The 27,137-nt window shown below is 49.0% G+C and overlaps 18 protein-coding genes across 18 annotated transcripts; 8 read left to right on the forward strand and 10 right to left on the reverse strand.

Annotated features, from left to right (window-relative positions):
• Positions 1-28: 28 nt before the first annotated feature.
• On the forward strand, positions 29-715 carry KL928_004431 (uncharacterized protein; the record flags this gene model as incomplete). The annotated part of the gene is made up of 1 exon (XM_043205129.1): positions 29-715. One exon carries the CDS (start codon positions 29-31, stop codon positions 713-715), a length of 687 nt encoding a protein of 228 aa, XP_043058498.1.
• A 3-nt stretch (positions 716-718) lies between these two features.
• Positions 719-1,906, reverse strand: KL928_004432 (uncharacterized protein; the record flags this gene model as incomplete). Its single annotated transcript, XM_043205130.1, has 1 exon — positions 719-1,906. One exon carries the CDS (start codon positions 1,904-1,906, stop codon positions 719-721), a length of 1,188 nt encoding a protein of 395 aa, XP_043058499.1.
• A 109-nt stretch (positions 1,907-2,015) lies between these two features.
• Positions 2,016-2,714, reverse strand: KL928_004433 (uncharacterized protein; the record flags this gene model as incomplete). The annotated part of the gene is made up of 1 exon (XM_043205131.1): positions 2,016-2,714. One exon carries the CDS (start codon positions 2,712-2,714, stop codon positions 2,016-2,018), a length of 699 nt encoding a protein of 232 aa, XP_043058500.1.
• Positions 2,715-3,467: 753 nt separating this feature from the next.
• Positions 3,468-5,660, forward strand: KL928_004434 (uncharacterized protein; the record flags this gene model as incomplete). Its single annotated transcript, XM_043205132.1, has 1 exon — positions 3,468-5,660. One exon carries the CDS (start codon positions 3,468-3,470, stop codon positions 5,658-5,660), a length of 2,193 nt encoding a protein of 730 aa, XP_043058501.1.
• A 34-nt stretch (positions 5,661-5,694) lies between these two features.
• KL928_004435 (uncharacterized protein) lies at positions 5,695-6,819 on the forward strand (the record flags this gene model as incomplete). Its single annotated transcript, XM_043205133.1, has 1 exon — positions 5,695-6,819. The coding sequence occupies one exon, from the start codon at positions 5,695-5,697 to the stop codon at positions 6,817-6,819; it is 1,125 nt and encodes a 374-aa protein (XP_043058502.1).
• Positions 6,820-6,830: 11 nt separating this feature from the next.
• KL928_004436 (uncharacterized protein) lies at positions 6,831-9,718 on the reverse strand (the record flags this gene model as incomplete). The annotated part of the gene is made up of 2 exons (XM_043205134.1): positions 6,831-9,094; positions 9,508-9,718. 2 exons carry the CDS (start codon positions 9,716-9,718, stop codon positions 6,831-6,833), a joined length of 2,475 nt encoding a protein of 824 aa, XP_043058503.1.
• Positions 9,719-9,747: 29 nt separating this feature from the next.
• On the reverse strand, positions 9,748-10,577 carry KL928_004437 (uncharacterized protein; the record flags this gene model as incomplete). The annotated part of the gene is made up of 2 exons (XM_043205135.1): positions 9,748-10,334; positions 10,400-10,577. The coding sequence occupies 2 exons, from the start codon at positions 10,575-10,577 to the stop codon at positions 9,748-9,750; spliced, it is 765 nt and encodes a 254-aa protein (XP_043058504.1).
• Positions 10,578-10,697: 120 nt separating this feature from the next.
• KL928_004438 (uncharacterized protein) lies at positions 10,698-11,468 on the forward strand (the record flags this gene model as incomplete). Its single annotated transcript, XM_043205136.1, has 1 exon — positions 10,698-11,468. One exon carries the CDS (start codon positions 10,698-10,700, stop codon positions 11,466-11,468), a length of 771 nt encoding a protein of 256 aa, XP_043058505.1.
• Positions 11,469-11,498: 30 nt separating this feature from the next.
• On the reverse strand, positions 11,499-13,148 carry KL928_004439 (uncharacterized protein; the record flags this gene model as incomplete). The annotated part of the gene is made up of 1 exon (XM_043205137.1): positions 11,499-13,148. One exon carries the CDS (start codon positions 13,146-13,148, stop codon positions 11,499-11,501), a length of 1,650 nt encoding a protein of 549 aa, XP_043058506.1.
• Positions 13,149-13,284: 136 nt separating this feature from the next.
• Positions 13,285-14,064, reverse strand: KL928_004440 (uncharacterized protein; the record flags this gene model as incomplete). The annotated part of the gene is made up of 1 exon (XM_043205139.1): positions 13,285-14,064. One exon carries the CDS (start codon positions 14,062-14,064, stop codon positions 13,285-13,287), a length of 780 nt encoding a protein of 259 aa, XP_043058507.1.
• Positions 14,065-14,178: 114 nt separating this feature from the next.
• KL928_004441 (uncharacterized protein) lies at positions 14,179-14,469 on the forward strand (the record flags this gene model as incomplete). The annotated part of the gene is made up of 1 exon (XM_043205140.1): positions 14,179-14,469. The coding sequence occupies one exon, from the start codon at positions 14,179-14,181 to the stop codon at positions 14,467-14,469; it is 291 nt and encodes a 96-aa protein (XP_043058508.1).
• A 38-nt stretch (positions 14,470-14,507) lies between these two features.
• KL928_004442 (uncharacterized protein) lies at positions 14,508-18,611 on the reverse strand (the record flags this gene model as incomplete). The annotated part of the gene is made up of 1 exon (XM_043205141.1): positions 14,508-18,611. The coding sequence occupies one exon, from the start codon at positions 18,609-18,611 to the stop codon at positions 14,508-14,510; it is 4,104 nt and encodes a 1,367-aa protein (XP_043058509.1).
• Positions 18,612-18,943: 332 nt separating this feature from the next.
• KL928_004443 (uncharacterized protein) lies at positions 18,944-20,539 on the reverse strand (the record flags this gene model as incomplete). The annotated part of the gene is made up of 1 exon (XM_043205142.1): positions 18,944-20,539. One exon carries the CDS (start codon positions 20,537-20,539, stop codon positions 18,944-18,946), a length of 1,596 nt encoding a protein of 531 aa, XP_043058510.1.
• Positions 20,540-21,008: 469 nt separating this feature from the next.
• Positions 21,009-22,367, reverse strand: KL928_004444 (uncharacterized protein; the record flags this gene model as incomplete). Its single annotated transcript, XM_043205143.1, has 1 exon — positions 21,009-22,367. One exon carries the CDS (start codon positions 22,365-22,367, stop codon positions 21,009-21,011), a length of 1,359 nt encoding a protein of 452 aa, XP_043058511.1.
• A 275-nt stretch (positions 22,368-22,642) lies between these two features.
• Positions 22,643-23,412, reverse strand: KL928_004445 (uncharacterized protein; the record flags this gene model as incomplete). The annotated part of the gene is made up of 2 exons (XM_043205144.1): positions 22,643-22,913; positions 23,132-23,412. 2 exons carry the CDS (start codon positions 23,410-23,412, stop codon positions 22,643-22,645), a joined length of 552 nt encoding a protein of 183 aa, XP_043058512.1.
• A 318-nt stretch (positions 23,413-23,730) lies between these two features.
• KL928_004446 (uncharacterized protein) lies at positions 23,731-24,522 on the forward strand (the record flags this gene model as incomplete). The annotated part of the gene is made up of 1 exon (XM_043205145.1): positions 23,731-24,522. One exon carries the CDS (start codon positions 23,731-23,733, stop codon positions 24,520-24,522), a length of 792 nt encoding a protein of 263 aa, XP_043058513.1.
• Positions 24,523-24,576: 54 nt separating this feature from the next.
• On the forward strand, positions 24,577-25,483 carry KL928_004447 (uncharacterized protein; the record flags this gene model as incomplete). Its single annotated transcript, XM_043205146.1, has 2 exons — positions 24,577-25,185; positions 25,262-25,483. 2 exons carry the CDS (start codon positions 24,577-24,579, stop codon positions 25,481-25,483), a joined length of 831 nt encoding a protein of 276 aa, XP_043058514.1.
• Positions 25,484-25,667: 184 nt separating this feature from the next.
• KL928_004448 (uncharacterized protein) lies at positions 25,668-27,059 on the forward strand (the record flags this gene model as incomplete). Its single annotated transcript, XM_043205147.1, has 1 exon — positions 25,668-27,059. The coding sequence occupies one exon, from the start codon at positions 25,668-25,670 to the stop codon at positions 27,057-27,059; it is 1,392 nt and encodes a 463-aa protein (XP_043058515.1).
• Positions 27,060-27,137: the final 78 nt, after the last annotated feature.

The following is a 27,137-nucleotide window of genomic DNA, read 5'->3' on the forward strand; positions in this document are numbered from 1 at the left end:
CACAGCCGGATCTAGAGAAATAATTTTCATGCTTCGACGGTTCTACCAAACGCTGGTGCCGTCGTTTGCGCTGCGAGTCCATCAGCCTGTGCCGTCGCTGAAGACTAAGTTCCACCATAATATGCAGTTTAGGCGGAAGGCAGAGTCAAGAATTAAAATACTGCGACAGATAATACCCACCGAATACATGCTAGACGACAATCTATTATACTATTGCATCTACTTCAGAGACCACGCTCGCCTCAAGACCCGGCTCCAGGGGGTAGGAGGCAGCGACGTACGCATAGACCTCGAAAACATACAAATGTTGGGTAGGCAAATATTAAGAAAAAGGACATACATGTATCTATTTAACGAGGCGCTCAAAGCGGAACAAGCCGGCCCTACAGACGACCTGTTTGACTTCCCAAGAAATCTGCGACGCATGGCCAACGTGCACAATCGCAAGGAATTCATAGACCAGTTTTTGCGAGCGCTTGAGACAGATTTCAAGCTGGATAGAATATCTGAAGATCAAGAGGTGGTCAAGCTTGAACAGGAAACGCGACCAACCGTTCTGCTCTATGTGGTTGGGTTCATTCATTGCCAGCATGGCGAGCAAAAATGCGCAGAATTTGTCGACGAATTTGTTATCAAGGGTCGTCTCTCACAAGCGTACACTCATCGCGGGCTGCTAGAAATAGCCAAAGACGATAGACCTCAATTCACATACTGACTATCAAGGTTGTCCAAAAGGCTTAGGCTCCCAGAGTTCATGTTGTTCGAAAAGGAACAGCGACTCGCACTTTTGTTTCTTCAGCGCTGGTTGAGGCAAAAGGTCCGATACATAGAATTTGCTCATGAATTTAATTTGATCGCTCACTTTGGCTGTAAGCTTTGTTTGCTCCAAGAGCTGTTTGTGCTGGCTGAGTGTTTGAAGAAGTGATGCTGTTGATTCCAATGGATGCTTTGTTAGCAAAGCGAGAACCACCCCTACCGAATGCGTGTTGAGGAACTTGCTGTAGATGGAGTTCTGGCTAAATGTAAGGCCGTTTGAGAGAAAGTACTGCAACCACTGCGTACGCTGCACTGTAAAGAGCTCGTCTTTGGTGTCAGCAGCTAGAAATGTCTGGAACAGGCCCAGCACCACGTCATAGCCAAGCTCCTCCAGAATTGGCCTGTACAGCAGTCTGATGCCATTCACTTTTTTCTCATTGAGCGGCGTTTTGAGCACCAAACAGTTGTGGTGCACCATGTAGTTTAATAGGACGTCTTCCTTGACGCTCTTCAGCACTTTCATCGCTTTCCAGTATTTTGTTCCCGTCTCCGTTGAGTCTCCAAATTTGTACACCTTGTGGATGTCTTCTCTGCGGATTTTTCGCAGAGTTTTGAAGCTCTCCGTCAGCGCTTCCACTTCCTGGTCGGACTTCTCGTCAGGCGGCTCAGAAGACGTGCTTTCACAGATTTCGTTCCAGTAATTGGTCTCTAGCCATTCTAGAGCACTCTGGGCGCTAAATCGGAGCATTTCCAGCGACGGAAGCATTTCATGAGTCCCGGCGTGTCGGATCTCCACGAAATAAGTTGGAAGCTGCAGTATTTCTGCGAGTTTGTTAAGACTCATAGCATAGGTAGACTTCTGGATTGGGTCCAAAAGACCGTTGCAGAACTTAATCAGAGACATCGCGTAGCTCAGCCTGATAGGCATCGGGTCGGCACCACTACTGCTCAATTGCTCATCCAGCAGAGCCGAACTGGTAAGCAGCGAGGTGGACTCCAGAGAATGAGGAAGACTACCTTTGGTAGCGTAAGCGGCTACTTTTTGAACTGCTCTGGCTCTCAACTTCCGATCCGCGCTGTAGAACCACTTCTTCAGCTGCTCGAACTCGTAAAAGCTTTTATACGGCGTGATCTGGGGATGTCGATACATAGGTATCACTTATTGATATTTAGATATTAATTTTCGATTATATTTAAATGTAGAATTTTCAAGGTCGCTCGAACGAATCAGAGTCTGCATTAGTCATTAGCTATTTCGATTATAAACCATTGTCCTTGACAATCTTGATCATTTCACTGCTCTCAACAACAATCACCTCATTGTCACCCTCAATGGGTTTCTGGCTTAAGTAAAAGGCCACCTTTGCGACTTCCTCGCCCTTGATAGGATGTGCTAGAAGCCCTGCAAACATCGTGCCTCTAAGAAATCCCCCCACCTTTCTGGTGGCGCTCTCGAGCAAGCTATGAGCATGCTCTCTTTCACCAAGCAGAGTACCCGGTCTCAAAATAATTGTCCGTTTGAACTTCAGTTCCCTAATTTTCTCCTCTATACGCCCCTTGGTGGCCAAATACAGGAAGCGCGAGGCCGGACTGGCACCAGCGCTGGACACCAGCACGGCAGTGTCGAATTTGCCAGATTCTTTGGCAGCAGTGGCAGCAGCAACATTGATACCTTCGTCGATCTTGATGAAGTTTTCAGCACTGCCTGCAGCCTTTCTGGTGGTTCCGAACGATGAATAGTAGGTAGAGTGCTCCGGGATATCGAGATTTTTGATCAAATCAGGCCATTTCTCGCTGTCAGGCTCGACAGTGGCAACCAGCTTGGAGCTGTCCGTGGTGACTTTTGGCTCACGACGACTAACAGTGTAAATACGAGCCACATTCTGCGAGCTGGCCGCAATGTTGACAAAGAAATTCCCGCATAAACCGGTGGAACCCAGTGCAAAGTAAGAAGACATGCTTAATTAGAGGTCAAGGCAATAAGATTAAAAAAAAGTACATCTTTACACCTTTTTGGCATACTATGCTCTTAACACTTTAACATTAACTATACACTGCTGGAGCAGTAGTGACTTAACGCAATTTGTTGAAACCAATGTCACGAGCCTTCTCTCTGAAACATTGTCTGCAGATGTTCAGTCCGTACTTTCTGATCAGACCGTTGTGGGAAGCGCAGACTCTGCACTGTCTAGATCCTTTACCGTAGTTTCTTGGGTGGGAGTACCAAACGTTCTCGTGGGCCATGTTGACTGGATGTTAGGAATGCTGTGACTTTCAGCAACAGTGGAAGGTTGAGGTGATATTAGCTGAACTTGACAGTTGGAAGAATGCTCTTTAAGGGTGTCGAGACACGATAAAATGTGACGCTAAATGGCGATCTTTAATACTTGCTTTGTGTATGATGATTATGATGGATTTGCCGCCTTTTCTCAACTAAAGCCTTCCGCTATCGCTGTATTCGTGTTCGTTCGACTTACCTATTCACTAACGATATATAGAAAATAAAATGTATCCAAAAATTTTTCACAGTCAGAGTACGAGACCTGTGTTTGCGCACGTGACGTCTCAAAAATCGTGCCCGCGAAAAAATGGAAACCTTCTAGCTTGATAAATCGTAATCCCTCAGGACTACATCATCTCTACACCACGCGCTTACCTCAGCACAAAATATTTTTATCAAATTTTTAGGATCTGAAATAAATTTATTTAGTATGGCAGGACACAGGCCCACGTTAAAGAAACCAAACAAGGGGTTTAAGAGCGGCCATGCATCCAAGCGGGCACTTAAGGCTGCCAGCAAAGGTAAGGTCGAGAAAGTCAAGACCAACAGCAGACGTGTTCATGTGCCTAGCAAACTGGAAAGAAAGAACCTAGCTAATCAGTTGAAGCATAATAAAATTGCCAAAACTCTTGAGGAGCGCTCTTTGTTTGATCATGGGAATGTTGAGAGAATTGTGACAATTATTCCATTGACCAGCAATATTTCTGGAGTGGATATCGCAAACAAGATTCTGACCTCTGTTGGCGAGGAAGGGTTGCAGATCAAAGAGACTTCAGGTGTCACCTCTGTGAGGGTCCAGAGATTCAAAGCAGGCCTGAAACTGATTATTCCAGATATGAATAGCATCATTGATGTTCTAGATTGTGCAAAGGTAGCCGACTTTGTCGTATTTGGTTTGAGTGCTACCGAGGAGGTGAATCCTGAAATTGGTGAGCAGATTATTCGTGCGGCAGAAAGCCAAGGCATTTCGAGCGTTTATGGTGTTGTGCCGGATTTGGTGAGCGCTTATCCAAAGAGAAATCTTCAACAGGACGTTCTTAAATCGTTGACGTCTTTCTTCAAGCATTTCTTCCCACAGACAGAAAAAATATTCGCATTGGAGACGCAGATGGAATCATTGAATTTGTTGAGATCTCTCTGCCAGAAAAAACCAAAGCAGATCACGTGGAGAGATAGCAGAGGATACATGGTTGCCGACAGCGTTGCATGGGAAGCCGAAGGGCTGATGGAAGGACATCTGGTTATTGAAGGCACAGTCAGAGGCATTGGCTTCCATCCTGATAGATTAGTGTATTTGCCAGATCTAGGCGACTTTCCAGTGAGCAAGATCGAAACTCTTGGAAAGGAGCCGGCTGTGTTTGTCCCAGGACCTGAGCGCGAGTCTCTGGATCCTCTCCAGGAAGCCGAAGACCTGGATGAGGAAGACATGATCAGTGACGAGGACGATTGGGCCATGGATGCCGAGGACGGCGAGGAAGAGGAGAAAGCAGAAAAAAGATTGCCAAAGGGCATATCCGAGTACCAGGCCAGATGGATGCACGATGAAGATCTGGAAGAGCTGATTGAGGAGAGAGGTCTGGAAAGCAACTCCGAAGATCAGGAGTCCGACATGGAGAGCGACGCCATGAACGAGGATGCCGACTCGCACATGGATTTGGAGCAGGAGGAAGAGGCCAGACAGCTGGAGGCTTACAAAAGAAGAGAACGCGAGGAGCTCGAATTTCCAGACGAGTTCGAGCTGCATCCCGAGGAGTCTGCCGTTAAAAGGCTGGCCCGCTACCGTGGCGAGAAGTCGCTGGCGTCGGCCGACTGGGACTACGACGAGCTGGACGACAGAACGCCCGAGAACTGGAAACGGTACCTGAGAGCTAAAAACTACAAGAATACCAAGAACCGAATTTTAAAACAGGCCAGAGCGGAGGTGGTCGTGAAAGCAGGACAGAAATGCAAGATATACGTTTTGGTGCCATCGCACATCCTGGAGCGCGTCGCAGACCCTGCCAAGAAACCGTTCGCCGTGTACTCGCTGTTGCCAAACGAGCACAAACTGTCTGTGTGTCATTTCTCGGCACAAACATGGGAAGATTACGAGGAGCCGATCAAGTCCAAGGACACCATGATCGTTCAGTACGGACCCAGACGGGTGCAAATCAACCCGCTTTTCAGCCAGGCCACCAACAACGCCAACAACGTGGCGAAATTCCTCCGTTTCTTGCACAAGGGATCTATCTCGGTAGCTACTGCTGTGCTACCAGTAAGCTTCACCAACTGTCCCGCCATTTTCTTCAAAAACACAGAATCGGGAGCCAAGTTCATTGCACAAGGAACGTTCCTCAACACAGACTACACCCGGATCCTTGCCAAGAGAATTGTTCTCACTGGAGAAATCTTCAAAATCCACAAGTCCGTCGTCACCGTCAGATACATGTTCTTCAACTCTCACGACGTTCAGCACTACCAGCATATTCCGCTCTTCACGAAAATGGGCCGTTCTGGTTTGATCAAGGAGTCCCTTGGTACACACGGCTACTTCAAGGCCACATTCGACGGCAAGCTGAACGCCCAGGACGTGGTGGCCATGGCTCTTTACAAACGTGTCTGGCCTAAAGAAGCGATTATATAATCATGATTGTAAAAAAAAGTTCGATCCATCAATTATGAGTCTTGCTTTCAACCAGCCGGGCAACTTCACGTGCAACTCGTGCCAGATTCGTCTGCCCACGGCAGACGTCCAGAGAGTCCACATGAAGACCGAATGGCACAGATACAACCTCAAGAGACGCGTGGCCGGGCTGGCTCCGGTCGATTCTGTTATCTTCCAGTCCAAGGTTGCTCTCCAGCAGCGCCAGGAGGCCATCAACAGTGAGCAGGACGAATTCGGGTTCCATGTCCATCGGAAACACCGCACGGGCCGTCGCCAGCCTACGAAGAAAGACCTGAAAAGACGAACGCGAAGAGACATACTGGCAGATAGCAGCGTCGATCGACGCGCGCAGTCGCCGGCCGGATCAGTGGTCTCAAGAGTGAGTGAGTTCTCTCTTGGATCGATCCACAGCGAGGCGCCATCCGAGTACACGATTGACGATCTCATTTCCGAGCCGACGGTCAGCGACTATGATTATGTCAGCCCGGCTTCGACCTCTGAGACGAGCGATTCTGAGGACTACTACACGGAAGAAGAGCAAATGGAAGAGCCTGTTATTTTGACCAACTGTTTCTACTGCAGCGCCCAGAGCATTGATGAGGAGGCAAATGTGGCTCACATGTTTGCTGCTCACGGTTTGTTCATTCCTGAACAGGATTATCTTGCTGATCTGAGCGGTCTACTGCAATATCTGGGAAATAAGGCAATAATTGACAAAGAGTGTCTAAAGTGCAGATTTGTGGGGAAAAGTCTGGTGAGCATACGGCAGCATATCCAGAGCAAAGGCCATTGCGTAATTCCGTACGAAACACGCGCAGAGAGACAGGAGATAGAAAGGTTTTATGATTTTGACGAAAGCGACTACACGACAGTGAAAGTGCTGCCAAGTGGAATAGAGCTCCCAGATGGACGCATTTTGGGGAGCCGCTCGTTTACACGCTACTATAGGCAGAACTTTCCTCGGCGTGACCGTGAAGTCAGCGACGGAGAACGAACCATGTCTTTGGTGGTTAAGGATCGCGAGTTCCATGCTCCTAGCTACCATCGGCCTGTGATTGAGGCGAGACGGGAAAGGCTCAGTCTACGGCAGCTGCGCAAAGGAAACAATCTGGCGCATTTCAGGGACCCTATGAACTGAGGTGTATACATCTATTTATTATTCTTCAGTCTTCCAGAAAACTTGGTAATATAGTCCATTTTCTTTGGCGCATGAACGGTGGTGAGGTCGTCGTTGATCAAATTTGAAAGATCCATGCCCGAATCTTTGATTCTGAGCTGGTTGCTGAAGCTGGAGTTGATGTCGAACGGCTGGCTGGATTTCAGGTTGTTGAGTCTTTTTTGAGACCCGTCAAAGTAGCCCAGCAGCTCTGCGTCGTCGCGCGAGGGCTTCTCGTCGTGGTCGTCCTCGAACTGGAGATGGACGATCGGAGTGATGGAATTGAGTCTATTTTGCAAAGTCCGAAACGAGTTCGACTGAGGTAGCAGCATCAGTAGGCCGTACAGACACTTGAACAGGTATTTATTTTTCTGGGGGTTGAGCAGGTCCAGTCGGAGACGTGCAAACACTGGCGACTCGAGAAGTTGGATCAGCAGATCAAGCTGGATGAGCAGGTTCAGAGAGACCTCGTAGTTGGCCAGATCAAGCACGATCTTGTAGCTGAGCTTGTAATTGGAGGTCAGAAGCGTCAGACACAGCACGGAGGCAGAATTCAGAGACCAGCACTTGAACAGCGTTTTGAACAAGTCGAAGTCGTCTCCGCGAATCAGCTTCTGGCGCAGACCTGTAAGTTCAGGAGCTATGATGAGGTTGTTGTTGAGAATCTGGATCATTATGGATAAGAAGCCGAGGTTGGACTCCTCTTCGCTCAAAACCTTGGACAACGACTTGTAAATCCGCTCGGCATCGAGGGATTTGCACACAGTCCGGATGATAAAGTCTGCGCGTGTGTCCAGCAGTTTGCGGTCGCGTTTGAAGAGGTTCAGAAGATCCACCATAAACGACTGGAAGTATCTGTCGTCGGTCTGGTTGGAGATCTTGGACAGCAATTCCAGGTCCTTGTTGATCACCTTGTCCGATTGGTCGTTCATGGCTTTCAGGAGCGTGACAAAAGTATTATCTGAATGTTCAAGGAACTTGATTGGATCCTTCTCGTGCAACATGATCAGCCAGTCAAGAGAGGCAAGGCGCGTGCTCTCTTTCTCGTTCAGAAACTGCAACGTGAGCTGGTTCACAATGAGCGTGTAGTTTATGTCATAATGGTTGTTGGCGGCCAGCTCCATCAGCTTTGAGTTGAGAAGAACGGAAATCTCTCGGAGCTGTTTGTTAGAATGCGAAATGGTGGAGAGCAGTACAGCGAGCAGTTTGGCCATGAACACAATGAACGACTCTGGGGAAATATCCAACAGAGCCACAAGCCACTGTAGAGCAACGAGCTGGATCAGTTCTTCAGTCGAGTCGAGCGAGGTGATAAGCAAATCGATGATCTTAGGATAGTCTATGACAATGTCCTGACCAGGAATATACAGGTCCTTCTCCTTGCTGTCGTCTGTCTTTTCTTCGGACACTATTTTCTTAATTTCTGACACTTTTTGGATCTCGTGGAGCAGCAATTTGAGGAAGTTTTCCGTCACCACGCGAACATCTTCCAAAGTAGCACTGAGGTAGGACAGAAGAGCGTCGAGGAACGAAGGCAGATAAGAAATCAGGTTCAAGCCTGGAATCGAGTCTAATAGTCGGAGCCACGAAACGAGAAACATTCTTGTGTAGGGATTTGTTGCGTACATGCGTTCTTTCAGCAACGGGATAAATTTCTCCAGCGAGAACGCTTTTGGCAGCTGTGGCTCATAGACCTGCAAAGCTTTCCCTTTCTGATCTACCACCTTAGCGGACGGCGGCTCGACAGGCTTTGCCAGCACAGAAACGTACGTAGCAGCCTTTTCACTGGTGATATCCTTAATAAGTCTGTCCAGTATGTCTGCAGCGTTCTTCACGCTCATCTCCACATCTGCCACCAATTTGCACAGGACGTCAAAGATCTCGTTGAAGTACACCAGAATCTCTCCCTTGGCCACCTTGGCAATATTGTAGAGTGCCTCGCACGCAAAGTAGCGCACCATAGAGTCCTGATCTCCAAAGCAGGCAAGGACAGGATGCATGATGCTTTCCAGGTACTTTGGGACCTCGTTCTGGCCCAAGGCAATTGCAACTGCTGCCAGGCCAATCAGGCCTCCGTATCGGGCATTTGGCTGGTGCACGGCATACGCATACTCGTTTCTCAGTTGTTTAATGATGTTGACGATCTTTTCTGTATCGCCTGTGCTCAGTGAGTCGCGCACCACGCGTTCGAGCTCCAGAGCAGCAGCCTTCCGCTTGTCATATATCCTGTCGTTAAGACCGCGTCTAATTGATTTGTCTAACGTTAGAGCTGGCAAAGGAGTACGTACCCATAAATAAAATAAGGTAATGGTAATTTTTTTAACAGTAAATAATAGATAATGTGACACGAGCTAGTAGAGAACGCAGAGACGTAATCAGTTTTTCTGCGATAAGCAGGGATCGTATATTAGCAGCCAAGCTTACGCAAGCAGAGGGCCCAACTTCATGTCTAGGGCAAACACCAAGAGACAAATTCGCTGTCTGTCTGTGATCACTCCCTCCCGTCAGCGAATCCGCTCTATTCCTCCAGCTCCAGACATATAATACAACAGTCTGTTTATTACTTTATACAGGGAAATAATCATTTCTGCAGCTTTTGGAGTCTTATCGTTAGTATAGCATGTTCCGATACTCACATCTCAACAATCTTAATGTTGGTGTCCAGGAAACGGTTCAAACAGTCGTTCATGCAGTTGGCCTCGAAGTTGCTCAAATTCCCGTTGTCGATCGTGGACACGCACTTTTTGAAACACTTGTCGGTGAAACTGGTCACAGAGCTCTGGATCTTCATTTTGGAGGACTCCTGCTGAATGAAGGCAGCCACCTCCTGCCTGGAAGGCTCGTCTAGCTGTTGAAGGAGCTTTGAATCTATTTCACTCATTGAAAAAAAATAAATCTTTTTTCGAGTGCTCACCGTTTTTTCAGCTGCTCCAGCTCAAAATTATTCTCCCTGGCCTTTTCGTATAAAAGACGCTCGGTACGGTCTCCGTGCTTCTCCTTGGAGTCCTTCTTGTAGGCGTAGTCCATTTTGATTGGCCGATTCATGATTATCTTGCCGTTCATCTCTTTGATCGCCTCGTCGCTGGACTCGAAGTCTGTGTAGTATAAGAAGGCGTGGTTGCTTTTCTCTCCAGAAACAACCTGCGGCGGCTTGCGGAACGTTCCGAAGTTCGCAAAAGTAGCACTGATACTTCCAGAGTCGACTAGCTTGTCCAGATTCCCGACGTACACCACCGGCCCTATATCTTCGTCTATCTCGGGAGCATCAGTCTGGCCTCCAAGCAGCTTCTTCACACGCAGCACCTTGTCGTAGAGACTAAGTCCTGAGCATATATTGAGCACGTATTCGCAGTCCTTGACATTGAAGAACTCAACAAACCCGTAGCCTTGGTGTCTGCGCAGCACCTTGTCTTTCGGCAACCGGATGCTCTTGACGGGCGCGAATTGAACAAAGAGCTCGTATAGAAGCGTCTCGTCGACTTTGGGATCCAAATTTCCTAAGTAGAGCGAGACCTCTTTATCGTTCTGTTTAGCGTCCATAGATAAATATTTTCGACGCGACGGATTTTCCACTGGTGGACTGAAGACATATACTTAAAGAGCTCAAATCTGGGGGTTGGAGTGTTTAATGTCCAGTGTGCATCCATTAGTACAACAGGCGCTCTCTGCAAATTGTCGGACTGCTGATACACTACGTGGACCCGAATAGCTTCTCTAGCCGTTGGCACCATTGGCACCATTGGCCCGCATCTGAACCGCAAGCCTGGTTGCCCTGACCACCCATCCAGGCCCCGTTGCTTCAATACAGTCGATCTGTGTTTACAATGAATTTCCAGTTTTCACCAAAATAATTATTTCTCATGTCTGACATCGAGCTGACACCCGAGTACGACACAGCGTACAAAAAAAACCTGGAGAGTCAAATAGTTCTCAAGAAACGGCTACTCAAGGCCGCCCAGAAGCAGCTGGAACTGTTTAGGCAGCAGAACACGGGCGACTCGCCGAAAGCGTCTCAGATCGCGTTGACTGACACGCTAGCGAAAGTCCCGTTCCACCCGCCGCGAAACGACCTGATCGGGCTCTCGCTGGCGCAAAACACACTAAGCACACAACTAGAAGCCGTCAACAAGTCGCTCGCGGAAATCGCCAGCTCCAACAAAGAGCTTCAGAGCCGCGCAGACGACATGGCAAACACCAATGCAGTGTTTGATATTCTGAAAAGTGAGCTGGAGGAGCGCATACAGCAGGAAATGGACAAGAAACAGCAACTGCTGAGCCACACAGTTGCAGACGACATCAGAGACGCGTATTTACAGAAACAGGCAAAACTGGCCGACAGATCTACAAAACTAATCGAAATATCGAAAAAGCTTATTGTGGATTATATCCTGCGCAAAGAATTCGAGGCACTGTTCACGGAAGAGGAGCTGGACGAAAGAAAACAGAAATTTCTCAAACTGCTGGAAATTCTGCTTAACAACTCCATCACGAACACCGGGAACTCGAAGCTGCTGGAGGTGGACAATAAAGACGACCCGCTCATTCGATACCTGATTCTCAACAATATCATTGTCGCCGACCCAAAGAACCCGAACAAGATCAAGCTCCGCGATCTCGCCACAAACCTCTAAAAGAAAAACATGTATATTATCTTATGTCGACTAGTTCATAAAGTAGAGCCTGCGGAGAATCGAAGCACAGCCGTAAATGTAACCAATTTCTCTATCATTTAAATCTTTGTTCGCGGTGCTGAAGCACGTGATCAAACAGCCCCCGGACTTGTGGTACAGCTGCAACGTCTCATCGCGGTTCCTTGCCGAGGAGCGCTGGCTCTTGCTCATTTTGCGTCTCCGGACCAGTTTGGGAGTCTTGCGGAAAAACGGCATACAAACTCCCGAGTGGTACTTGGCCTTGCTGTCGCGGGAGTCGTAGATAATTCCAAAGTCCGACTTGAACGCCTTGTAATGGAAGTTGGGCTGGAAAGTGGCCACATTAAAATTCTCTGGATACCCTTCTCCGCCAAGAAGCTTCATGTTGATGTTCTCGTCACTCACTGATTGCAGCATATCTTTGAATTTGTATGTCTCGCTCTCAATCTCGTTCTCCTTGGGGAACAAGTCGGAGTTGATTCTGCATAGCTCGGTGACTCTGATGTTCATCACGTAAACACAGTTGAAGCCCAGTCTCTCCATAAGTATGTGCGAAAGCATTTTGGAGGCAGAGACTGCATTCATGCAGCCCAGAAGACTTCTCCAAACGTTCAGGTCAATCAAGTCTCCCAGCGGTGTGCTGTATTTGCTGAATCTCAGATGACTGTGCTGCTGATAGCGACTTCCCGACCCGTCTCTCTCGTAGATGGACCCCAACATGTCACTGCTAGTAGCTCTGCCATACTTCTTTAGCATGATTTTTGTGTTTTCTGCAGACGTTGGCGAGGTTACGGAGCTGCACTGGACCGTGGTGCTCGTGTCGGCCACCGAGACATGCACCTCGTCTAGATACTCCATAATCTCTGCAGCGATCTGTTGCATAATAGAAATGGTGTTCTCCTCGATTTTGGTCCGTGGAAAGGCGTCAAAAATGGCAAACGTGCCAATGACATCCTTTGAAGCAGTAGCGAGCGGAACAGCAACGTAGTACCTGATACCTGGCGGACCCTTGACCAGCGGGTTGCTGGCGGTTCTCCAGTCCTGGGAAGCATCGGTCAGAGCAAAGAATCCAGCAGAAAGGATAGCATGGGCGTCGATGGAAACCGTTCTGGCACACTCTTTAAAACCCAGGTTGTGTTGGAACTTGACCATTTGGTACCTTGTGTCAATCAAGCTGATGGAGGCTCCATTGCATTCAAACATGTTCATAGTTTTTGTGAGCAGTGAATTAAATCTCTGTGTATTATCCCAATGGGGCAGGCCCGAATATGAGTCGACGGCCTTTAGTCTTTTCGCCTCGTTGTACGCCTCTGGAGGTCTCAGGAGCGTGGTGTTGGCATAGCACGACGGACATGGAACAGTGGAGAGATTCCATTTGCCTTTGCTGTATGCCTCCAGAAACGTTTCCTTGGTCAAAGGGACTGCAAATAAGCACTTGTTCTGCATAGAAATAAGATAGGAATATTCTTGCTGTAGCGCTTGTTGGTAGCCAATATACTGGCTCTTCGAAGACGAGCTCTTGGGGTTCTCCTTTGTTGGAGAGAGTGCCGATCTGACATTGTCGTGTCTTGCTTTGTTAGCATGTGGATACCGCTGCCAAAACTTACCGAGGACTAGCCTGGTCGAACTTGTTACTGGAAGAGTTTCGTTTATAACCAGCATCCAGCATCTTATAGGCTGAAGACGAAAGCAAAGTGAAGTACGAGATCCAAATGACCAAGAAAAAAGCGGATCCGGTTCTATTTTATCCTCAATCTACGCGCTGGAGCAACATGATGCGGCTTAATTTTTTTTCTCATTAGTTGGATTCATCCATCTTATCGTCACCCTTCGATTCTTCTTTGACGGCTTCTAGGTTGCTCTCTGCCGGCGCCTGTTCTCTTTCCTGTCTGGCACGCTCCTCTTCCAGCGACAATCTGATCGCCAATGCCAGCTCGGGGTCCATGTTTGGGTCGTCGAAGCCAAACTCGTCTCCCATGCCCATGCCTCCGGACGCGCCTCCCTCTTCCTGGAACAGGGCAGACCGGTCCACCTGCTCGTACAAGAGATTTGGGCCAGGAGGCACAGTGACCAGGTGCGACGAGTCATTGCTATTGGCCAGCGAAATGAACCTCTCGAGCTTCTCAGTGTTGATCTGCTGCTCTCCGAAGTTGATGAAATCAATGGATATGCCGTTCTTCTTCAGCCTCTTGGCCAGTTTATCCAGATCAGCCTCGTTCTCTGTAATTGGCGACCCCACAAACACAATCACACGCTGCTTCTGTGCCTTGTTCTGTCGATTTTTCAATGCCAAGCACGCCACCTGAATACCGTCCACAAGCCTGCTCTGTCCCTCTATACGGCTCTGATGCAGTCCGCTGAGCACTTTTCCGTACTCCGTGGTGAGGTTGCTGATCACCCGCGGCGACTCCCCGGCCATGGTCATCAGTCCCACAGTGCTCTCTGGGTTGGCGTTGGTTTTGCGTCTGAAAATCAGTTCCACCGTGTCCAATTGGGCCTGATACCGCGATGTGAGATAGTCGCCATTTCTCATATACTCTGAGTTGTCAATGACTATCATACATGCCTCCAAAACCATTTTGATTACTAGTGTTGGATTCGAGTTGGATTTTTTTCGCCACTATGTTTGGTAGTGCAAGGGAAAGAAAGAATAAATAATATAAACATTAATATAAACATTTATATAATATCAATGCCTTCTTCAGGGCCGCCCCGATTATCGAAAGCGCACAAGCAGCGGCTGATTCAGCGGTTCAGACGAGAGACCGCGCGCAGAGAACAGCTTCTGCGACAGGCGGGCGACAAACAGGCCGAGGAAATCAGCCTCAAGGTGAAAAACAGACTGAACAAGATCCTGCGCAAGTTCTGGGATATCAAGATTCGAGACATCCTGGAGCTCGAACGCGAGATGCCGTTGGACCAACTGACCCTGCTCAAAGTGCTGCGACAGCTCGAAACTCCGACATCCACACCCGCTGTATAATATCTACCGCATCAATTTTCTTTATATAATAATTTATCCTAGAGATCCTCTGGCAGATCGTCCCAGAAAGTCTTGCCCTCGATGGTTGGCTTGATGTACCCGGCACGGATCACAAAGTCTCCGAAATGCTCTCCTTCGTATCTCTCCAGCGACCATCTTCTGAACATTGGCACCAGGATGTCGAGCACCTGCTGCTCGTCCACGTTGGTCTTGTACAGCTTGTTCAGACGCTCTCCCTTGTACCCTCCACCAAGCATCATGTTGTAGGTGCCTGGGGCTTTTCCAACGAGCGCGACCTCCGCAAGCCACGGTCTGGCACATCCGTTAGGACATCCCGTCATTCTCATCACAATGGAGTCGTTTCTCAGACCTAGGTTCTCGAGTTCTGCCTCCAGCTTCGAAATCAGCACAGGCAGGTATCTCTCGGCCTCGGCCATGGCCAGGCCACACGTTGGCAGGGCCACACAGGACGACGACGACAGTCTCAGCGCAGAGAAGTTGGTCTTGTCCAGCTTGTGCTCCTTCATCATCTCCTTGAGCGCGCTCAGGTGCTCGTCAGGGACGTTCGACAGCAGAATGTGCTGGTTTCCGGTCAGCCGGAACTCACCGAAACCGTGCTCCCTCATGTAGTGCGCTATCTTGTTCAAACCTGTCTTCTGAGGCGCCTCCACGGTGTCCTCGATTCTGCCGTTCTCGATGAAACAGGTATAGTGGTTGAGTCCGACCTCATCCTTGCACCAGCCAAAATAGTCGATGTTCGAGTCGATCTTGAACGGTTTCGGAGCATCGAACTTCTTTCCCCACAGCTCCTCGACTTTGCTCTTGTACACGTCCACGCCCATGTCGTCGATCGTGTACTTCAATCTCGCGTGTTTTCTGTTTTTTCTGTCACCGTTGTCTCTCTGGACAATCATCACTTTTTCGCACACGATGTGGATGTCTTCCACCGGACAGAAACCAAACATCGAGCCCGTTCTTGGGTACGTCTTGGTGTTGTTGTGTGTGGTTCCCATTCCGCCGCCCACCAGCATGTTGTAGCCGATGATGTTGTTGTTCTCGACAATGGCAATGAGTCCTATGTCGTGCGCATAAACGTCCACGTCGTTGTACGGAGGAAGAGTCAGCACAACTTTGAACTTTCTTGGCAGGTACGTAGGGCCGTAGAGCGGCTCAGTGTCCTGGATAGAGTCGCCACCCACCTTGATTTTTCTCGGTCCGCCCTCAATGCCTCTCTCGAGATCCAGGTCGTCGAGCCACAGCTCGTGGTATGCGGTGGTCGATGGTAGCAGGTGTTTGGAGATGATTTTGGACGTTTCGACCAGCTGCGAGTGCAGGTGCTGGTTCGAAGGCAGAGCAGAGCACATGACGTTTCTGTTCACGTCACCACACGCAGCAAGCGTGTCCATCAGAGCGGTGTTGATGCCCTTGATGGTGGGCTTCAATTTCGACTTGATCACGCCGTGCAGCTGGAACGTGGCTCTGGTGGTGATTTTGAAGGTGCCGTTGCCGTTGGTGCTCGACAGCTCGTCGATCTTGAGCCACTGGTCCGGCGTCGCAACGCCTCCAGGAAGACGCACACGCGCCATGAACGCGTACGCTGGCTCCAGGCCTTCCTTCTTGCGCTGCTCTCTCACGTCTCGGTCGTCCTGCATATAAATACCGTGGAACTTGGTCAGTTGCTGGTCGGAAGCAGAAATGGCACCCGTGCTGGCGTCCTGCAACCCTTCCGCAATGGTTCCTCTGAGGAAGTTGGAGTTGATCTTGATATCCTCGTTCGTGATTGGCGGAGGCTCGTCTGCGTTTTCCACAGACACTCCCAGGGCCTCCCAGACCTTAGGCTCCCAGGCGTTGTAGCCGGTGTTGTAGCCGTCGGCGTCCTGGTCGTCTCCGAGCCCCAAGTCGGCGAGAACGTTGCCGCCCAGCAGAGTCAGCTTCTTGAACAGGTCCTGACCCGGCTTGTTGTAGTAATGAGCGTCCTCCTTTCTTGGCCAGTACTTCGAGTCTCCCAGACCAAACACGGAAAACTTGAGGTTGGCAAGGTCGATCGTGCTGGATTTCAGAGCCTCCCAGAACAATTTACCGTTCGTTGGGAACTCTCCCTGGCCGGAGGTGGACGTGATGAAAACAACATTCGTCTCCATGGCCAGGTCGTCCAGAGAAAAATCGTCCATGGCCAGAAGCTTGATCTTGAGGCCCTTGGCGGCTCCCCTTCTGCCCATCTTCTTGGCCAGGTTCTCGGCGTTGCCTCCGTCGGACGCAAATGCGATCGTCAATGGCTCGCCGCTCAGATTCTCCAGCATCTTGCTGAACGCGTCTCTGGACTTCTCGTTCATCTTCTTCTCGACCATATTGTTGTACGACTTGAGGTTGAAGTCGAGTTTCGGGCTCTTGGCAGCCAGCATCGTGAGCCTGTTTTCTCGGTCGAGGAACTCCTTGAGCTCGTTTCTGATGAACGACGAGTCCAGCTGGAATTGGTCCTCTTCGTTTTCCAGGAACGGATTGTATCTGTAGAGCGGCCAGTAGCCGGTGTCGACAGAGCTCTTGGTGTCCTTGAGGATCTCCAGATGGTCGTCGTAGTGCGGCAGGTACGCCAGCACAATGGCCGGGCCGTTGGCGAACTTGTTGGCCTCCAAAAGCGCAGTCAGCGTTTGCGAGTACGACGAGTACAGAGCCACCGACGCGACGTACGAGTTGCCGTAATTCATCGCATACAACCCGGCGTTCTTCTTGCCCTGTTTTCTGTTGAGCGACGAATCCGAGTCAATGATCAGCAGCTTCACTCTCTTGTTGGTCTTGAGCACCTGGTGCAGCGTCGATAGTCCTTGGTCAAAACACCACTTGTCGGAACCTATCAGCCAGCTCGTCTTGATGGTCAGATATTCCTTCAAGGCCAGAATGTCTTTGACCACCGGGGCCTTGGACCGGGCCAGCTCAGCAGCCAGCTCTGTGCCGTCGGCCTCGTCGCCCTCTTTGGCCTTTATCAGCCACGCGGCAAGCCTGTCGCTGAGGTCAGATCCAGCAAACTCGCCAAGATTGTTCTCAACAAGAGTGATCAGCTTATTTCTCTGCTCATCCTCGTACAAGAATTTACCGAAAGCAAACTCTGGCGACGGATTGAGTACAATATTGTTCAGCACAGAGAGGTTAGGAACGGCCTGGCGCAGTAGTCTGACGTAGATGTCCTCCGAGAGTGAGGACGAGCGCGAGACGGTGGCAGAGACAGATTTGAAAGGTTTTCCCAAAGTCATGTTCTGCACCGGCTCTTCCAGCTCGGAATTGGCAAACAGGTCACTGAGCACGTCGTCGACGTTCGACGAGTCGATCTTCAGCAACTGGCTGGATATGACCGACGAAAACTGCGGCAACAGGTCCAAAATGTCCAGCAGAAGCGGCTGGAAGTCTAGCTGCACAGAACTCTGCTCTAAAATTTGCAGCACGCCGGAGTACGACGAGACCAGCTTGCCCAGTTTTGCAACGTTGAACGGTCTGTAGACTTTGACGGAAATAAGACCAACGCCAGACGGAAGAGCAGAGCCCAGAACGTTCTGGTTGCCCAGTAAGAGCAGGATCTGGTCATAATTTGAGAACCACGAAGAGTTCAAGAATTCAAACTCCGAGTAGGAGTGGCCAGTGAGGTTTTTGAGAGCACCAAACGCAGAATCGAGGTCCTGGCCCTCAAAACTGGTGTACACCTTGGCGATATCAGAGTCAGGATACGACTTGAAGCCCTGAGATTGGTCCAGGTAAAAATGGAGCACGGTGCTTTCTGTGAACTTCGAAACCAGGTATGACAGGATGAAAAAGTCAAGCGATTCTTGTGGGTTGGAAGAAATCAAAATAGGAATTCCAAGATCCTTAAATGCCAAAACAACAGAGTAGTCGTCATTAGTGATAGCAGAATTGATGATGAATTTCTGCGTGGAGTGGGATATGACAGGCAATTGCTTGAGCAAGTCATCGGAATGGAGTCCCAGCACAGTGGCCTGAGAGTCCTCGATAAAGTCGAGACAGTCATTAGCCGACAAGGACTCGACTTGCGGAGTTTTCTGCACTGGATCAACAGAATAGGCCTTGAACCCAGACTCGGATTGCAAGGCGACTGCAACCTGTGCGAACGCCTGTTGAAGAGTGACAGAAGCCATGAATAGCACTAGAAAGCTGCGGTTTGCAAATATAAAACTTTTTAGCTCTCTAGATCTGCTTCTCCGCGAAAGAAGCCACACTGAGGCTAGTGCCCGAAAGTTTGTATGTGTCGCTTATTATATGAACGGGTTTTATTGGCGGGCTTTGGGCGGTTTGGGTGGCGGTGCACAGGGCTGGTGACGAAAGGTCACGTGAAATGCAGTCGGGAGCCGGGGATTGAAAAAAAATAAAAAATCGTGACATAAAAAAAAAAAACTTATCAGATAGCTGATTTGAGACGGGGACCGTGTAAGGATGTATAGATTGTGTAACAGGTACATAAATATGGCAACTACTCAACCACGGTAGGGTCTCTGCGTCTGAATTGCATGATCAGGTCGTCTTTAGGGAAAATAGTGGCAAACACCTTGATCTGCTCGCTCAACTCGGTGACTTTGTGATCAAAGTCCAGGAACATAGCAGCCTTTCCAATGAAAGCAGTAAACGTCATGAGCACATAGGTTTGTCCCAGACATCTGTGCACACCGCTACCAAACACAAGCCAGTTCTTCGTGGCGGCCCACGCAGGCGAGCCCTCTTCCCATCTCTCCGGCACAAACTCGTCAGGATTCTCGTAAACTTCTGGGTCGTGCAGAGCCGGGTACAAAGTTGGCACCACCATGGCTCCCTTAGGAATGGTGTAGTTTTCGCTGACAGGGTAGGCCTTTTTCACAACGTGAGGAACCATGAGGACAGGTGGTCTGTATCTCAACGTCTCTCTGACAACCATGTTGGTGTACTTCATCTCGTCGATCAGCTTACCGGTCAGAGGCTCGTATGGGTTTCCATTTCTGATTCTCAGCTGTTCCTCTCTGATTTTTTTCATAACGTCTGGTCTGTCAGCGACGATCTGGAAGAGCCAGCAGCAAAGAGAGGAAGAAGCGTCCTGGGAAGCAAACAGGAAGGTGAACACGGCCTCGGAGATCTCTCTGTTGGAAAACTCTCTAATCAAGATCTTGGCGTCCAAAGACTGTTTATCCTTACTGTCTCTGGCCTCCTTCATGACCTTCACCCAGGCATCCATCACACACTTTGGCTCTCCACCGGCATCGATGTGGTCCTTAGCCATCTGTGCGCATCCTTCAAAAATTTTCATGGTCATATCAGCGATTTTCTTTCCATACCAGGTCTTTGTGTATGGAATGATGATAGGGAAGTTGACAAGCTCTAAGGCTGCGGTGATTAAATAGTAGTTGTCAGCAATCTCCTTGATCTGAGCATCGGTGATGTAATCGCCGCAGAACGTCTTCAAAGAAATGGCACACATCACCTCTCTAAACACCGGGAAAAACACAGTTGGCTCGTCTTTGGTCATGTCTGCAAACAAGTTGATGTATTTGTCCATGATTTTCTCTTGGTCTGGAATGTATAACTCCAAAGAGCTTTTCGTGAAAAGCCCGTTCAGTCCCTTTCTGTATTCCGAGTGTTCCTTACCGTCCAAGAAGACCCAATTCGATGGTCTCAAAATCTTGACGGCAACATCAACAACACACGGCTTGACGTACTTTGGCGACTGGAAGATCTTTCTAGCAAGGTCTCTGGTGGAAGCAATAACAACAAACTTGTGGAAAATCGAAACACAAGACAATGGTCCAGAAGCCCATTTGCTCTGGTACTCCTCAAACTTAGGATCCAAAGACTCCAGAAATGGGCCGATAACGGGCCAAACCTTGAAACGCGGACCAGCAATAGATCCCTTGTATATCTGGTAGGCTATCTGGTCGTAGGCCACAATGAAAGCGATGGTAATGGCAACTATCTGCCACCAGGGAGTCTGTTGCCAGGCAGAAAAAACAGCTGACTTCAGGCTAACATAGTCGAGCGTCTTGATGGCATCGATCACTGAAGTCGAGTTCACAGTCGAAAAATTGTTGGTCAGAGACTCCATCTTTTCAGAAAAGGCCAAAAGAATGTATGCCAAATGATCCGATTGTGATTGACTGTTTATATAAAAAATTGCAGCTAATTTTTTTCGGTATACGAGAGGAACGAGATCTGATGACGACATCCGTACACCAGTAGCACGGACAACAATCGGGAGGTGGCATGGGCGTTGAGAGATCTCAAACGTGGTGATTCACCGAGTAATGTGATTGTGGTTCTGCAGAAGTAGAAGGAGTGTCCATGGTGGCTGCTATTCCATGGCATACACAGAGTTTTGCAGTACGACTGGGCCACAGCAAACGACATTGCAACAGTCGCCTAACATGCTGCAATTACTGCGTGATTTCGAAGCCCGCAAAGATCAGGCTACTTCACACGGAATGGAACTATTCGGGAAAGTATTTAGTACCGTGATTGGATAACTGCTACGCCACGCTCGTCGGAATGTTTATCAATTACTGTACGTTCAATGTCTATTTCGCCAGAAGCTCGCCGTTTTGCAGGTTGGTGTCTTTCCATATCAGCACAAGGGCAATGGTGATGAGGTAATTAAGAGCGTAGGCCGTGGTGGTGACATTGGCCATTTCGAGGAAGAGCTCGTTCACGTAATCATAGAGCACTCGTCCTCTCAAAATTAATTCGACCAGACTCATGATTGTGAGCAGAGCAAAAGTGAGCACCAGTTTTTTACGCAAACTCCGGTTGGTAAGCTGTCTGTGAGTTTGCCATGCGTGGTAGCAGCAGAGAAAGTACACAACAACCAGTTGCATGAAAATAAAGTCACTGAGGAAAGAGGCCCTGCCTCCAAGAATAGAATACACCGACGACTCTTCGACAACAAACAGAAGAAGCTGCAGGAATAGGAAAGCGCATAGGGCTTTAAAGATTCTCAGCTTTTTCGGGCTCTTCATGTTGCTGAAGAACAGGAAACCAGAGGAGATGATTAGGCAGTTGTACACGATCCATACCGTGAATGTCGCGCTGAAAGTGAGCATACAGGCGTTCATAAGGATCATACTCAAACTGCCGTAATATCCGTAGCCGTACTTGTTGAGCTGCGAGTAGATGATGACAGAGCTGAAGAAACCAAACGCGGTGCCGGCAATGTAAAACAAAAGCTTAACCTGGATTGTGAACTGCTTGAACCAGATAGAGTTCGACAAAATGGCATTGGTTTTGTCCAGGCGCACTTTGCGGTACAAGTATGCGGCGAAAAGGCCAAAAAGCATCACATAGGACAGGAAAAGCGTAAAGTCCCAGTACAGATAGTGGTAGTCAGAGACCAAGAGATTACCAAAACTCTGTTTCCAGTCAACCACAACGCGCAGATTTCCAGCATCAGCAGGAATATCGTGAGCGGTGAAGATCACGCAGTAAATGGCCGTCTTTTTGATCTCGAATCTGTGCTTATTGTCCGGTAAATCAGATGGAAGAAACTTGTAATGTTCGATCGGAAATTCGAACTCTTCACTGTCGATCAGTTCGTCGAGCGTCATGCGCAAGTTCAGCTGGTCAGGAGACGGATACGTGCACAGCTTCTTCTTGATGGCGCTCTCGTCGCAAACCTTGATCATCGGCGACGGATCAAGCTTCACACGCTCCAGATCGCCGCCGGAAATCAAAAGCGTGTCAACCGAGGCACCAGGCACGTTTTGGAATTTGACTGTAATCTCAGGAGTGAAATGCTGCGAGATGAAAAACAACTTGGAATTCTCGTAGTTGGCGACATAAGCGCAAGTCTGAAACGATCTGTCGTTTTCCAGCACGTGTTCATCCTCCAAACCAAGTATCCCGACCAACAACGCCAGGAAAGTCAGAAGTGAGGGAAGCATCGGTAGGCACTAGTGATGAAGATTATATGAATAGTAAAAAAATAAAATTACACAGCCAAAAATACTAGGTAGCTTGGTCCGATTTAACGTTGAGCGAAGTATTTGGCCAGAATTGAGTATCGCCAAATAATGCGTGATGCGAAAACAAGGGAATTTCAGAATATACCTGATGCGAAAACAATGCCTGCTTATTTCTTTGGGAATGCATCGTCTGCATTGAACAAGATTGTTTGGGGCCCAAAAACGGTCGATCGACGGGTCTGTCTAAGCCATGGTCAGACGTTGCGGGAAAATTCGCAAACAGCAGTTACTGCATGCCCATGATCTGAAGACATATACGAAGGTGGTTGCTCTGAATAGGGCCCATACCTCGTGCTTTGAGTTTGGCCGATAGTCGTCTCAAAATGGTTTAGCCAACGAGCTTCCGCTGACATGTCCGGGTAACCACCAGATCTCGACGAATAAAATCCCAGGGATTTGTAAGTACAAGCGGAAAGACTAAGATCCGGCTCGCGAGAGTGTCTCTGAGCAACCCCAAGGGCCCACCTCGGCCAGATTCCTTAAAAGATGCTCTGATCAGGAAGATCAGCTAATATAGAAATTAATTTATTAGACCTATAATCTGCTCAACAAACTATAGGCGTCTTATGACGTCGCCTCCAACATACACTCAACCACAGGATCACGTTCTAAGGAACAAAAAGGCCCCCACGGCAAGAATAAGGCCGGCTAGGGCAACAAGAGGCAAGGAAGAACTGTCGGACGACGACGAAGATGCAGCAGACACAACAGGCTTGGCAGGGACGCCGCCTTTCAACTCGCCAACTTCGAGGTTAGCCAGAATCTCGTGAGCGTCCTCCGAGTGTCCAATATCCTCAAACGGCTCTGTAGCATCTGTACCGGCACAGTCCATGATCACCTCTTCTCCTCCCGGGTGTTCATCCAAGTATTCGCTGCAGTTGTAGACTTTGCCCTTGTATATGATATACAGGTCATCTCTAGTGTTGTGTTGGGCGACCTCCTCAGCTGTGAAGACTTTTGACATGATACAAGTTTTTGTAAAAGATTTTGGTCCGTGTTTTTTTTCTTATCTGGTACTCGTATAAGTTACTTAATCAGGTTAAAAAAATCGTGTCTGATGATTTTGTAACAAGCGACAAATTCCGCTGTTTGGCGCCGGAAACTGTCTTCTGTTACCGAGAGCAAGGTACTGGGTGAAAGGTGCCCTCTTCGATAGCTTCCTTGGGCTTGGCCACTTCACAGACCAGGCTCGCTCGCCCAACAAAAACCTCTCCCTCCATCTGTACACCACTAATCTCAGATCAAAAAAATTTTTAGAAGATATTTTTCTAGGAATTATAGTATGGCTCGTAAAGCTGTGTCCACCCCGCCTTCGAAGAAGGTTCCCTCGCGCTCGCCAATCCTGACCAGAACCCGTACCAAGAAGGTCAGCCAAGAGCTGAAAGATGAGTCGAGGCCGGAGCAAAAGAAAGAGGAAGCTAAATCTGAACTTGAAAAGGACGAAATTGAGCTTCCTAGTGACAGCGACAGCTCAGACGACGCTGAGGAGCTCGAGGGCTTTGAGTCTGCTGACGACGAGGAAACCAAAGAACAAGACACCGTCACAAAGTCAAAGCACACGGTGCACACAGTGATCAAGCCTGTTGATACCAGTAACAAGAGCACCTCGAAATCCAGCAGCAAATCCAAGCACGGTGTGATATATGTGGGTAGGCTGCCTCATGGATTTGAGGAAAAGGAACTGAAGAAGTATTTCAGCCAGTTTGGCGAGATTACCAGACTCAGGCTCTCGAGAAACAAAAAGACGGGAAAGTCGAAACACTACGCTTTTATCGAGTTCGAGCACGCAGAAGTGGCCAAGATCGCTGCAGAAACCATGAACAACTATCTGCTGTTTGAACATCTACTCCAATGCGCCGTTGTGCCTGCTGAAAAGGTGCACGAGAACCTTTTCCAGGGAGCCAACTCCAAGTACAAGCCGGTGCCGTGGAGCAAGATTGCGCAACTCAAGAACGACAAGCCTAAATCCAAGGTCAGGTGGGAAAAGCTGCAGAAGAAGTACCAGGAGCAGAACGAGAAGAGACTCCAAAAACTCAAACAGCATAATATCGATTACGATCTCAGTGCTCTGTAGCGAGGGTGTAAGGTTGTATAATTTTAAGCAAATAGAGAAATAAAGCTTATCACAATGGCAACTAGATTTGAGCATCCCGTGTACGATAAGCTCTCAAATTACTCCTTTTATCTCTGTTCCACGTCTCCGCGCCGCCAGGAGATTTTGAACATGCTCGGGTTCTGTCCTGTTATCAGGCCGTCTCATTTTGAGGAAAATCTATCAAAGCTAGATTACACGGTAGAAGAGTACGTTGCAGAGACCGCCAGAGGCAAATGCTTGGCTGTTTGGGATCAATTGAAAAAGGAAGGGAAAACAGATAACGTGCTACTCCTTTCGGCCGATACAGTTGTCGAGAACGAAGGAGTGATCTACGAGAAGCCAAAGACACAGGAGGAAAACTATCGGGCAATTTGCAAGATGCGCGACTCGAACGAGCCTGTTCGCGTTATTTCAGGAGTCGTTATGCTGTTGAGTGACGCCAGCACACGAGGAAAGCCAGACAGGTGCAAGATCAAGACATTCACGGAAATCACAGAGATTATTATGGAAAAGTCTGTGAGCGACGAGTTTGTAAGAAAATACAGCGAGTGCGGCGAGGGCCACCAGGTGGCAGGCGGATTCAAGATCCAGGGCTCGGGCGCCTTGATGATGAGAGGCATAAATGGAGACTACTACAACGTGGTGGGGCTTCCGTACACGAAAACGTTCCAAACGATCTGTGACATGTTAGATACATATCTATAGACAGGCAGCGTAGTTGCATAAACAATTTATTCACTCAGGCAGTTGGCAGCGGAGAAAGCAAGTTAATGAGGTTTGGTCTGTTGGAGGTGGATTGCCATCCCAGGTAAATGATGAATGGGATCCATCCGTAGTGGGCGATGGTCTTAGTGGTGTCGAGGATCTTGGAGATTCTCTCTTTGGACTCTTCAGACAGGTTCAGGCCGGCGTTCATGATGAGGAGTGTTCGAAGAGTTGAAAAAATGGGTGAAAAAAAATTACAATCGACCCCACCCAGTCGATCGACGCCAGCAAAAGGCAAAGGAAAAGACCGATCCGCGAAAAACGATTTTTTACGGCGAGGAAAAAATAACAGCAGCTGATTGAATTTGAATAGTCCTAATTCGAGGCAATTGCTCATAACGTCACCTACCAGCTATAAAATGTCTGCCATTGCCACGCTTAGATTGGCTTCGCGTCCTGCAGTCAGGCTCTCCAGAGCCCCAATGCTGAGATTCGCAGCCCTAGCAAGATACTATTCCTCCAAATTCCCAGAGCACACCGTCATCACCATGCCAGCGTTGTCGCCAACCATGACCCAAGGAAACATCGTGAAGTGGCACAAGAAGGTTGGAGATGCTCTACAGCCGGGCGAGTCCATTGCCGAGGTCGAGACCGATAAGGCATCCATGGACTTTGAGTTCCAGGAAGAGGGGTTCCTGGCTAAAATCCTTGTTCCAGACGGAACCCAAGACATTCCTGTTGGAAAGCCGGTGGCCGTGTACGTCGAGGAGAGTGGCGACGTTGCTGCGTTTGAGGGTTTCACCGCCGCAGACGCCGGCGATGCAGGTGCTCCAGCCGCAAGCGAGCCAGCAAAGGAAGAGGCCCCTGCTCCAAAGAAGGAACCAAAGGAAGCGCCAAAGGAATCCCAGCAGGCCAAAAAGTCATCTCCTGCTCCATCTGGCAGAATCTTCGCTTCTCCACTGGCCAAAAACATTGCTTTGGAGAAAGGCATTTCTCTCAAGCAGATTAAGGGTACTGGTCCAAACGGAAGAATCGTGGCCAAGGATGTCGAAAACTACAAGCCAGCAGCTCCAGAGGCCCCTGCCGCCCCATCAGCCCCAGCAGCAGCCACTTACCAGGATATTCCATTGACCACCATGAGAAAGGTCATCTCCAAGAGACTGACCGAGTCGAAGCAAACGTCTCCAGACTACATCGTTTCCTCGACTATGTCTGTCTCGAAACTGCTCAAACTCAGAGCCTCTCTGAACGCTGCTGCCAACGACAGATACAAGCTCTCAGTCAACGACCTGCTGATCAAGGCCATTGCCAAGGCCTGTGAAAGAGTTCCTGAGGCCAACGCCTACTACATGGAAAAGGAGGGAATCATCAGACAGTTCTCGAACGTTGACGTTTCGGTTGCTGTGGCCACTCCTACGGGTCTGATCACCCCAATTGTCAAAAACGCACACGCCAAGGGTCTTGAGACCATCTCCAAGGAAGTCAAAGACCTCGGCAAGAGAGCCAAGGAGAACAAGCTGTCTCCAGAAGAGTTCCAGGGCGGCACCATCACGATCTCCAACCTGGGAATGAACCCTGCTGTCACGCTGTTCACCTCCATCCTGAACCCTCCACAATCGGCTATTCTGGCCGTCGGCACCGTCGAGAAGAAGGCCGTGCCTGACAAGGCCAGTCCACACGGCTTTGTGTTCGACGACGTGATCAAAATCACGGGAACTTTCGACCACAGAACTGTGGACGGCGCCAAGGGAGGCGAGTTCATCAGGGCCCTCAAAACCATAGTGGAAAACCCGCTGGAGATGCTTTTGTAAGGGATCTAGATCAGTGTAAGAATGTATTAGACAAGATTCACAAAAAGGTAGGGTAAGGTTTTTTTATTCTTCCCCATA

The sequence above is a fragment of the Ogataea angusta genome (genome assembly GCF_019207475.1).
Source record: "Ogataea angusta isolate 61-244 chromosome Unknown 61-244_NODE_9_length_489604_cov_89.567313, whole genome shotgun sequence".
NCBI classification, from domain to species: domain Eukaryota; kingdom Fungi; phylum Ascomycota; class Pichiomycetes; order Pichiales; family Pichiaceae; genus Ogataea; species Ogataea angusta.